Source organism: Condylura cristata, unplaced genomic scaffold (genome assembly GCF_000260355.1).
Source record: "Condylura cristata isolate star-nosed mole 26May11 unplaced genomic scaffold, ConCri1.0 scaffold00003, whole genome shotgun sequence".
Lineage (NCBI taxonomy): Eukaryota > Metazoa > Chordata > Mammalia > Eulipotyphla > Talpidae > Condylura > Condylura cristata.
Window position 1 is genome coordinate 27,456,074 of NW_004567104.1, and position 12,753 is coordinate 27,468,826.

At 33.3% G+C, this 12,753-nt stretch overlaps 1 protein-coding gene across 4 annotated transcripts in view; it reads left to right on the plus strand.

Moving 5' to 3' along the window:
• OPA1 (optic atrophy 1 (autosomal dominant)) overlaps window positions 1–10,552 on the plus strand; it is a 72,571-nt gene extending 62,019 nt beyond the window's left edge. For all 4 annotated transcript variants that reach the window (XM_004675107.1, XM_012733017.1, XM_004675108.1 and 1 more), the window contains 2 exons: window positions 8,034–8,107; window positions 10,113–10,552. In XM_004675107.1, coding sequence (XP_004675164.1) covers window positions 8,034–8,098 — 65 coding nt within the window. In that variant the 3' untranslated portion in view covers window positions 8,099–8,107; window positions 10,113–10,552. The remainder of the gene's footprint in view (window positions 1–8,033; window positions 8,108–10,112) is intronic.
• Window positions 10,553–12,753: the final 2,201 nt, after the last annotated feature.

Consider the following 12,753-nt stretch of genomic DNA (forward strand, 5'->3'; position numbering starts at 1 on the left):
AATTTGAATTGATAGATGTTTTAAGAGGTAATATTTTGTGTACTGGATATGGAATAAAGTAATAAATGGTAGATGACTAGATTTATGGTAGAATTTATCTTTACGTTTTTTTTTTTAAAGATTATGCATACAGAACTGGGGTGCAGAGCAGAGGTGCAGGGTGTGGTGAGAGGATTCACCTGAGACAGAATGGGGAGCTGAACAAGGCAGATAGATTAAGCACACTGCTGAGAGGAGCAGTGGGCAGGTCAGAAGTCTGCCCTGCGATGTGGGTCACCTCCAGTGTGGGGATCGAACTCATGCTGAAGTGGCTTTAGCTTCTTAGTGCTGTGCTTTAACCCACTGCGTCATCAGGGAGGGCCCTCTTCCACATTTAATGCCATAAAAATTTATAACTTTTCATCATACTTAGTGAAATAAACCCCAGAAAGAAAAGGAATAATCCTGATGGTTTCACTCATAGCAGGAGTATAAAGGACCAGGGAAGAAAATAATAATAATAATGAACAATTATATACCAGAGACATTTTACAGGGGTGGAATGGGATCAGAAACAGTGGGGGGAGGGAAGTGCACCGGACTGTGGTAATGGCACATGGGTGATTTGGTGATGGAAAGCTCACAGGGATTATAACTGAGATGGAAAAAAGCACAAAATGATGTAAAAATGAACTACTATATTATTTTTTTAAAAAAAAGAGTTCAAGAAAATAAATTTGCCTCCAACAGGAAAAGAAAAATTTATAACTTATGTTGCTGAAAATACCTTACACACATATTTATATCATTAAACAGAAATAAAAATACTTTTCTCCCATGAAGAAATTTATTTATAAAACATAAAATAAGGCAAATATTATCTCCCAAAAATTTTCCTAACAATGATGTAAAAATCATTACCAGTTAAAAAGTCCAATTTTAGAGTATTGTTATATGAATAAGCCATCTAGTGGCATATCATCTGTCAGCTAACTTATTGCTGTATTTATTCCCTGTTTTATCCCAAAAAGGATTTAAGGCAGCTAACAAAGATCTATCCTGTACAAAAGCTTAAAAATATTTATAAGTAAAAAGTTTCACAGATGGAAATAACTTAGAGAACTCTATACCTAAGGGTTCTGTGTATTTATAAGTAATTTGTAGATTTTAGCTTGAGCTTCCTAGTCAGATGCAAACTGGAAAGCAAAGTTGATTGTATGATTTATAGGAGCTATCAGACAATAGAGATATTGCATGGGAGAAACAGTTCTTTGACACACCTGGGAGAAATATTTCATCAGTCCTTGTAAAAGAGACATTGAGCTATACGATAGTGAATCAAGTGACTATATGTAATCATGAATTTCATGGAACTCTTTATTATAATGTTCCTCAATGTAGATTGAACACGTAAGCAATTCAGAGAAAAATCAAAATGATGTAGTCCAGATACATAATTATTTGGTTTATCTAAAGTTGAAGAAAAATGTACCTAGAAATACTGAAAAATTGTACATTCCCCTGCAACCTTCAATTAATATGTATTATAACTGAGCCTTTTGGTATTTGGTAGCAAAAAGTTCAGGGTTTTACACTCATTGATATTGACAAGCACTTGGAATGATGCCACTCTTTTTAGGTACGGGTAGAACCATTAGAATTATATAGCTCGCTGAGCTGAAATTAGGGTTGCCATCCACTTAGGAAAGTTGGAGGGCCTGATCAATACAGAAGCCTGAATATAAGGCTGGTCTGTGTTCATCCATACTGAAGTCCTTGGGGGGAATAGGCCTTCAACTATCAGGAAAGGATTTGAGGAGATTTTGATTGTATTAGCCAAAGGGGTCTAATAGAAATGCTCAGTTAGAGTTCAAAAAAGGAAAGTTGAATTTATCCATAAGTCACTCACTGTTGAGCTTTTTACATATTCAGTAGACATAAGTTACTTCACAGACTTTATTATGGAAGTTTTTTCCCCTAAATCGTCATTCTGGGGTTTGAAAATAGCAAATTGTTTTAATAATCATCTTTAATGTTTGAATTAAGTATTGACTGTGTCAGGTCACTTAACAATGAATGAACAGTGAATGAATTATTCATGGGCCTCTATTACATAGCAAGTGCTGTGCTAGGGTTACTGATTTTAAATGACAGACTTTTTTGTAAGTTATTCATACAAGCAGTCTGACATTGATGGGGGGGGGGGCGGGAACAGTATAATACTGACCTTTCCACGATTAATTATGTAGCCTTGTGAGAACAATATAATTTGCAATTGCATTTTTTACTGGGAGTGTACCATAAGTAAGAAGATACTAAGGAATAAACAAAAGACAGCTTATAAGTGCCAAAAGATGTAATGATCAGTTAGAATAAAATAAATAAAATAAAATGTATGTATAGGCTTTGGATTATTCTGTAAAGATTCCCTCATTTTATAGAGAAACTAGGACTAACTGACAGACAGCCAAAAAGTTAAGGGCAAGGCTGGTACTAGAAACTTAGTTCTCTGTTCACATTATTGTAAAACTTGTAATATGCTCTTCTCTTTATAAAGATGACGTAAATAACTACCTCATTTCTTACTAGAAACATTAGACCAGGGATCCCTAACATTTATTTTTACATCAAACTCCTTTTATAATTGTATATGCCTATGAAGTCCAGGAGTTAGTAGATTTGTTTGTATAAATATACTTAATATTATTTTTCATTAGAACCAGTTACAATCATCTCCCCTACGCAGCCTAAATATATCATTGCTGTAAGAACAGATGTAATTCTAGGCCAAATAGTTTCATTTGAACTTTTTAAACAATGGAAATAACTTAGAGAACTCTATTACCATCTTCTCAGACTCCAGAAGTCTAGGACCCCACCCAGTTTTGAAATTACTGTAAAATGGTGTCCCTTACTCCATCTGTAGGTTCACTTGCTTTGGTTTCACTTACCATAGTCAACAGAGGTCTGGAAATATATACAATAAGGAATTTAGAGAGAGAGAGAGATCACATACACATAATTTTTATTGCAATTTATTTTTTTATTGGTTATTATTAGTTTCTTACTTGTCTAGTTTGCACATTCAACTTTACCCTAGGTTTGTATATATATGGGGTGGGGGGTATATTTAGGGTTTGGTATATCCAGGGTTTCAGATCTCCACTGTGTTTCTTGGAAAGTATCCCCCAGGAGTAAGGGGGAGGAAGATACCGTTCTTCAACAGCTTTCCAGGACTTAGGAAATGTGGCCTCCTTCTGTGACAGAGTATTCTGTCTTCGTTAGTGACAGAGTTTGTTTTATGAACTGTCACAGCTGTTTGTAGGGAAAGCACAACAGAGCCAAAACTCTGAATGTGTTAAATTTAACTAGATACTTCACTGCATATACACCTTTGGTTCTACCTTTTATCTGGTGTAAAAGGTACACATTTTTTTTGTTAGGTTAAATTTAATATTTTGAATGTAATTTTTGAGAATCTTGAATCTGCTCTTTTACTTACTTTTTTTTTCCTTTCTTCCCCATGCCCCAGATGACTCCTTTAAATACCAAACTTCTAACGGACACTTGTAATGTAACTAATAAAAAGCAAGCCATTTCAGGAGTAAATGAATGTATATTTCATAAAGAAGTGTTCTTTTAATTTTCAGTCCTTTGTAAACATTTTTATAGCAGAATTTCACATATAAGGTGTCCTTGAGCTGTATATAAAGTTTGTGTGCAGCATGTTATAAAACAGGTCTGTTAAGGTATGTTTGGGTCTTTGAATGTGTGGTTTGCTTAAAGTACATTGCTTTAGTAAGTTTGCAGCTTGTTTCTTCATGCTTTCTTTAAAAACATCAAAAGTTATAAAAGGTTTATTTCAGGGCATATGGTAGTGTTTTGTGTGTGGTTCTTTGTTACTGTTCTAAACTGTTATTAACCACTGAAGTGAACCTTCTCCTGGGCTTGGCCTCTTGGTATTCACAGTGTATTCAAAACCTAATTACAGATTAGTTTATATTTGAGACTTTTAGAGCAAGTATCAGAAGACTCTAAAAGAAAATGAGAGTAGCAGTATCATTTCATGTGGAGATAAAGAGACCTAAACCATGAATGGGTGTCAAGTCATCTGAAGAAAAGAAAAAAGAGAAGGAACTTCATTCACTGAGACTGACGGTTTATGAGTTGGGGATTATGGGTATATATTCATGACTCAATCAAGAAACACAATGAATTGATGTTTGAGATAGTTCATCTTTTAAGTAAACATTGGATAAATGGAAAGTAGACTCAGTATTCACTACATGTGGAATTGACTAGTTCGGTGTAATAGAAATAACAGCTTGTTAATCCATTCCTGGGTTGGTTTAATTTATCCAGTAAATCACAGATTTTCTAAGAATTCTCTTGGAGTATTTAGTACAAATATTTAATAGAAATGGGAGTTAGCTTTATGATTTGTCATACTGTTTGTACACATGTTTCTGTAGGAAAGTAATTTCTACTGGTGAAATAATACTTAAATGCAATTAGGTACTAGAACTTGAAAACAGTATAATAGAGGGACATTCATTTGGAAAGATCAAAAACAATTAAGTTTTAGTTGCTGTCATTCAACTTCAGTTTTCATGAGTTACTCTGTTTCTATGCAGTCAAATGTCATGTTTAATATATGAGACAATGCTGGAAAATGACTTCACAGAATTTAAAATGAATAAATTCAAATATGGAAAGTAATGCTGCTTATATTTGTAATATAGTTCCCTGGTAGAGCACGAACTCAGTTCAATTTCTAAAGCTGTATGTGTATGGTCAGCATATGTTAGCATTCCTAGGAAGGTGTAATAAATTTAAATTTCTTTTTTTATTGGTATTATGTTGGGAGACCTGAGTCTTTCCTGCTCATGTCTGTGTGGTACAGAGTGACCTACCAGCTTTCATGACCTTCATCATCCATGACTCCCCTGTCTCCTTTCCCCTGACTTGCTTCAGCTCTTATGGTCCTTGGTTTACACTCTTGGGCCCTGATATAACATCCAGGAAGCTTGTCATGTGGTTTTTTGTTTGTTTGTTTGTTTTCTTCTTGATAGACAAAGACCTGTTTTCTGTGCCATATTTTTGGGAACTTCACTTGTCATATATCAGTTAACGATTGAGTATGTTTAGTGAGCCAGACACTGGTCAGGCTTTCTTTGCCTGTTCAAATATGTCTAGTCTCTCAAGAAGTAATAGTATTCAACAGGGTACAGTAGTACATTGTACATTTTTTACTCATTCCTAGATACAGAACTACCAAGTAATGCTCTATAACTATTCCACTCCTAATTTTGACCAAAATATGTCCTATTTCACATAAAAACTAAAACTTACAGCAAATATAACTTAAAATAGTAACATTCATTTTGTTACCATTTACAATCTGCAGATCTAACCTGTGTTTCTGAGGCAGGGATATGGACAAGGCTTACTCTCCAGGTTTAATGTTCTCAGCTTTGGCCATGAAACATGAGGGACTGAATGACAAGTGGAATGTAGAATTTGAAATCGCCCAAAACACAATCGATGCTGCATACATAGACTTAGAATGCAGTTGGGGAGAGAGCAAGAAATGCTTCCCTAAGGCAGGCAGTTATCTGTGTCCTCAGGTAACTCCACTAAGTGTGTTTTTTAATAAGTGAAGGAATAAACAAAATATTTTTTTTATTTTGTGTTAATAGGACACAATTGATCACAATTATTCTTTTTGAACATTTACTTCCTCCTCCCAGCCTCATTACTAGAAACTTACTCCAAATCCTTTGTTTCATTCTTAAGGTCTCAGGGCATTGTGTTAAAGTTCCACTATTCTAATTGTAAGGTATCTTATAAAAGCAGATTTTTTTTAAGGGAAATTTGGTAAGGTTTTGATTTTATGGTTTTCGTTTTGAAGTCAGTACTTTTAAGAAAAACATTGCTTATCTAGTTATCTAATTTCAGAAGAATTTGATTTGGATTCAGACTTCACAGAGTTAGACATCTGCCTCAGAGTGGCTCTTGGTCTCTTCAGTACTAGAGGGTCTCGTTCTGAATGCTCTATTTCCAGGGGTGCTGGGCCAATGCAAGGATAGTGTTCCCTGAGGGTGGAGGTCATGGACAGGGTGAAAAAATAGAGAGAGTTGGTCTTGCAGCTGCCTGACTGTACTCAGATCAGGTAGGAAGTGGAATCAGGTTTCTCTCTTCATATAGTACAACTTCCAGGTAGAAAGAATCCTGAGAGGAATGTTTAGAGAAACTGCTGAAGCCCTAAACACCCATTGTAGATTTCCTTATGTTGTGCTTCTTAGGGTGATGATTTTTTACAAACCGCATCCATTTCTAAAACTCTGTGAGGTGATTTAGAAAATTTGTTTCCTCCTAACACTTTCCTTTTTAAAAAGTATTCAACTAATAAACTGAATTTGTATGGGATTCACCAAATACTCGTTTAAGAAAATAGGTAAAGTTATTACTAAAGAACTAGATGAATTTATTTTAAAAATAAGAATGTGGTCTTATTTTTGAGAAAGAAAGTATGTTTAATGGTGTGGCTATTGGGGGAAAAAAATACACTACCAAAAAATACTTCTAAATGATGGATTGGAATTATTTTTCTAGTTTGTCTACTTTGACTTTATAAATAAGGAGTTAGTGCTGCCTTTGTGGTAACTGTTACCATATTTTCTCAGTAAAGTATTTGATCAAAAACAATAGCACTTTTTCTCTATAGGTTTTGTATACATCTCAGTCTAATACCTGTAACTAGAAGTGTTAAGTTGTTGGGAAAAGGGTGGGAAGACATGAAAGTCTGTACATGCCCCCTTGCTGGCGTTGTTGAGTTCCCACAGTGCTAGTAAACACTCACAGAAAGGGCCACTCTTCCTTTCATTGTGTGTGTACTCATTAGCACTGGCTCACTGATTAAAAAGGGGGATACTTACATCTTCATTTGCACATGATTTCTTTTTAAATGTAGAATAAAAATGCTGAATATCAAATGCATCTTAAATAATACTTCTGTATATATAAAGTAGAATGCATTTTGCCTCTAAATCACGAGTTCTGAAAGTCACTTTAATTGATAATTCCCAGTAATATGTTAAGCAATGACAAATGAACAAAAATAGTTATTAATATGCTCACTGAAACCTAGATTTGAAAATAGGAGCTGCATGGTTAAGTCAACAATGAAGTAGAATCAATGAAAACTTCCCCATTTTTATTATTATGAGGCTGACATGTACTGTGAATAGTTTATTTGTGAAACATTTCTTTATATCACAAAGAGAAATTACAGATTTTATTTGGAACCCTATGAACATAAAAACCCATAATCAATTAAAATGTAAATTTGTGTTTAGTGGCTCCAGTTTTTTAAACTTTCCTCATTCAGCTGGGCAAGTACAGTATTATGTGTAATGCAAGTTATTATTGCCCTTTTTATGTTTGTTGCAAACACTTCCTACATTTTGTTTTGTCTTTTAACTTTAGGGTATTTTGATACAGAACATGCACATAGTTATTTAAATTAGCTCAGATTGGTTGATCTTTTCCTTGTAATTATTTCCATTACTTTACACCTAGAAAGTCAGGTAACCAATTTAAGTCAAAAACTCAACTGTATTTTCTTTGACTCTTAAAGATGGTTTCATTATTTTACATTTTCCTCTTTCCTAAATATTGTTAACTGTGAGTCTGTGGTTGAACTCGAGAGAATCTGAGAGCTCCTTTAAATTCTGTATATAATTGTGATTGTGACTACATGTTCATTTTTTTATGGAAGATTCCTTAAGTTTTATTAGACTCTCAAAGGCATTTGTCAAAAATCTACCTGCTTTCTCTTCTTTCCAAAAAAAATGTTGAGTTGCTACTACAATCCATATGAACTTTATTTGGGAAAAAAATTAAAAGTTTGGGTTGGGGGTGGTGGAGAGAATGAATTACTTCTCCCAAATAATTGAAGCATCCCAGATAATTTATTGAATAGTTATCTCCTATGACATGTAAAGTCTTTGAAAAATATTTTTTTTAACTACTACTCATCTCTGTCTCCACAGAGAAAGTTAGAGAAATTCAAGAAAAACTTGATGCTTTCATTGAAGCTCTTCATCAGGAGAAGTAAATTATAATAGTGAGTAAAATTCTTTACTACTTTGGTACTGACTAAATGCAAAATTTTAATTTCAAACTTCTCTTAATAGTTTGATCATTCTGCTATCTTGCTTGCCTCTTAGTAGTAAGTAAAATATTAAATAATTTTAATGCCTGAAATCTCTGAAGCTAGAGTCTAACTTTTATATGTGTAACTTTAAAAACTTGGTTGACTTCTGTGTGGACTAAAAATATTTGCTACAATTCATTTTGGACAGAACAAAGGTGAACACAGCTAAAAATTTCTGTTATACATGGTGACTCAAATTTTTGCATGTCAGTAATTCTTACATGCAATTAACTAATTCTTTTTCCTATTTGAAGTAATATTTTATGGTCTTAGAATTTAGTACTCTTCTGAAGGTGCAGATTTAATTGTCTAATTCTAAATTATTATACGCTCATTTCCAATAAAATATTACATATTTTAAAACTTCCTCATAGCATAGTCAATTAATTATCACTGAAGAATTATAATAAGTAAGTCTTTTGCTTTTATTGAAGAAGTTGAAAAGGGGGAAATACTATAAGAAATTATCAGTTATATAAAATATTTACTTTATCATTGGTTACCCTTACTCCATAGAGAGAATACAACAAAATAAGACAGGAAAAAGTAGAAATATGAAAGATTCCCTCCATAATTCAGTAAAGTCCTTAAATCAAGGTGGCTACATTGTTCTTCTATAGAGGAAATGTATTTGCAAAAGCAAGCTAGAAAGGGAAGCACAGCTCAGGTCGGGCATTACACAGAATAGGACACTAGCAATCAAGAAGTTGGAAAGCTTTAGAGTAGTGCTTTGTTTGTATCTGGAAACTAAGTACCAGTCATTTCTAATTGAAGCCCAAAATAACTCAATTTTTATAAATGTGTAGGTTTATAAATGTTGTATACATCTTCTGCATATGAAAATTTTCTTTTAAAACTGTCAAATGTTATGACAGCTTACTTGTTATCAGAATTACTATTAATAGTTAATGTTAAAGGTACATGTTTTTAAGAGCCTTCTTGACTTGGAGATTTTGCTCTTCAGCACCAAAAGTCACTTGATAGTTTTTACTGTTAGTGGGTTATCGGTGTCAGAGGTGGATAGGATGGTGAATGTCACAGATACCTCATTACTGATAGGGACTAATTCTCTTTTAATGAAAGGAGCAAGCCAAAAGCTAACCAGTGCTTTACATAATAGCTAGTGGCACTTCCCTGAGCTGTTCAGTAGTTAGATCGAGGGTCACTGTTACTGCTGGGAACATGCGTTTTCCTGTTGATGAGTGTCTGGTCTAAGAGTAGCAAGGGAATCCCTACCAACCAACCATGGCAATCCTCATTTGTGGGGAGCCCACGCCCAGAAAAAACACCTCGGCTTGCCTTGCTCCTTGCTTGTCTACATTCTCTGAGATCCTTCCAACCCTTGAGATTCATAAACTGTTAAAAATACTGTGAATTTGGATCTATAAGAATTGGTCTGTTTTATACCCTGCAACTCCACTTAACAGAATAAATCTGACGAAATGATAGTGTTGCTTAACTCTGAGCATTTTATAAAAGTTACCAAACATCTTAACTGATAGTTTCACAGTGATCATTTTAACATGGGTTTAGTAAACCTCACCCTGATAGATTTAAGTAGATTTAAATAACTCATTCTGATACTTGCTTAAGTTGTTTATATTCAACATAAACATACATAAATTCCTGCTACTGGTTAATTTTAATATACAATACTTACAGCATTTTTTTTCTATAGAAAGTGAATTCCAGTTTTTTTATTTTTGTCATATATCATCTTTGATACAGTTATGTTATATTGTTATGATAGGTGATATTTTAAGTTATTCTAATAAAACTAGCAAATTTAATCTCCAGTATTTTTATGACCATGCAGTAGTAAAAATTTCCTTAGAAATTTTGCACTTGTTTCCCCATACTTGAATTTATCAAATCTGGTTTGTTTTTTGTTTTTTGTTGTTTTTTTTTTTTGCAGAATCCTGCTCATAATGTAATTGCCTCTGCCTACATTTGAAGAAAGGAAACTTCTAAGTCTTTTGCTGTTGTTCTGCTATTCTGCCTTTCTAACATAAAATAAAGTCATGGGATAAAAATAATTTTATGTGTGTTAGAGGCACTTCAACCATCAGGTGCCTTTTGAATGGAAGAACAGTGGAAATGGCATTAGCATGCTATTCTATTGCATCAGAGTGACAAATTGGGATAATATGAGTGGTGTGACCATTAGATTCAATCCTTGAAGATAAGAAATTTGCCCTCCTGTTCATTATTTCATTTATGGTGGCATTGGTTCAATGAATTCATTAGTTGATGTGACTTGATACAATTTATTTTCCAGAAAAAGAATGCTAGGTGTTTTGAAGTAAAATTTAGAAATTTCTTAAAGCTATCAGTGTATATAAAATGATTGTAACCCACTAAGTTGTTGTCTATAGCTATAATGTTCTATATCCAGAAACTATTTGACCATGATATGCAGTTTATATTCACCATGTGAAAATAAACCTATTAATAGAAAAATCCTTCAAAAAGGTTAATTTGAATTGCAGCAATGCCATATACATTCAGAGAAGGAGATTCTTCTGGGCCATAACTCACACTTTAGAAGTAAGCTTAGAATGCAAGTCAATAACAGCTGCCCTGTTTGGTTCCATTGTTTTTGTACTCTCTGTGTCTATTTGAAATTAATTCATTTTGGATGTTGTATGCTTCAGTAAGCCTTTCTGTTACCTGGGGTTTTTTTTTTTTTTTTAACCTGTTGACAGAGCTATTGGATTATGACACAGGATAGGGAAGATTAAGAATAATCAGTTGACTAATTTCATTTAGAATGTTTTCTAAAACATTTCAGCTACGCATCAAGAAAAGGCTTCTTTCAAAAGACTGTCTTTTAAATAGAAATTATTTAAACAATTAGATCAATGTTGACCATCCCCTCTTTTGAGCTGAACATTTAAGGAAAAAGAAAAAAGTCAAGTTCATTGCAGTTCAGTTAGAATAATACCTTCATAACATTTTCATGTGGTTTATATAAATATTTTTTTATTGACTAAAGGGCCTCAAAGCAATGAAATATGCCACTTTTGACTCTAAACGTCTTTCCCACTTAACTCTATTCTTTGCAACTATTTCATTAAGCCTTTGTTATTTTAATAAAAATGCTCATCGTGAATAGCTTTTGCTAATTAGTTTACCTAATTTCACAGTTTTCTTGGAGTTGTATTTTGGTAGCAGTTCCTTTGCTACCCTGCATATTTTGTTTTGTTTTTAATTTATTGTGATCTCTTTCAAGATCTGACACTTAATACACAAACCTGAAGGAGTTCACAAAATATTTTAGAAATTGAGGATTAAATTTTCAATTTTTATTTCATGCCGTTTGATAAGAAAAAATATATACAATTTTAAATATCTATTGCTGTACCATTGTTTTTCAGGAGATAAGTAGTCAGGAACATTTCGTGTGTCTTTTAGATCTAGGGATAGGGGTGAGCAGAAAAGGAGTAGAAGTCCGGATGTTCTGTACAGGTTAGGAGATGACCTCTCTGTTTAAACTCTGTCCAACCAGTTCTGGCCAGCAGGTAAGCCTCCTTACCAAGCGGACATCATGCTGTGTTAATATCTATACATTTATAGAACATAATCACTTTAAAACTACAAATCTATATGTCTACAGAAGAAATAGATATAGAGCCATATTTATTTATGTGAGTTATGAGTAGGAAGAAAAAACTGTACTCAACTGTATTTCCACAGATTCTCCCAAGCAAAAGGCTAATGTGAGTCAGAGCTTATGTCACATCCCTTTGTATAAGTTTAAGAAAGGTAGGTTTTCTTCATTTCTTTGAGATCAATATTTATAATTTAAATATAAATAGATGATAAAAATTAATATTATTAAAAATCATAATATGAATCCAGACATTCCTCTATCCTCACTAGTAATATGACTTTCATGGTTTTTTTTTTTCCTTTTAGTTGATCTCATACTAAGCATGTTGTTGTTTTTTTTCTTGAAAGCAAGGTATTTATTAATGCAGATGTTACTAAAAGAGAAAATAAAACTCAGATTCTCAATAGTAAAGCTGTGTGTTGTGTCTATAGTTAAAATTACAAATGATTCAAATTTAAACAAAACCACTTCAGAAATTCAATCAATCTACAAAAGTTAACTTCTAAGACCAGAAATCACTTGTTTTTCTATGTCAGAATTTATGACAGAACAAACCTGTATGGAATACTGAGCAAATGTAAATAAATGATATCTGAAATGTACTTCGTATGGATACCAATTTACAAAGTCAATATGTAAGCCATGGAGATAGGAGACAAGCGATTCTACTGCTTCATGACTGGACTGTTGTTACAGGTGAAGCAGTCAGCATTTCTTAGAATCTTAATTCTATTCACTCTTCTTTGTTTTATCCCCTTTTGCCAGCTTTACACCGGTGGACTCCTTCCCACACTTGCCTCCAGAAGTAAGCAAATAGTGTACAGATGAGTAGGGAGCATTGCAGAGAGTGGTATTTGATTACCTTATTCACCTGTAAGATTTGGTGTAAATTTAAAAGATAAATTCCGTAACTAGTTAGTAATTTTATATTTATTTTAGATGT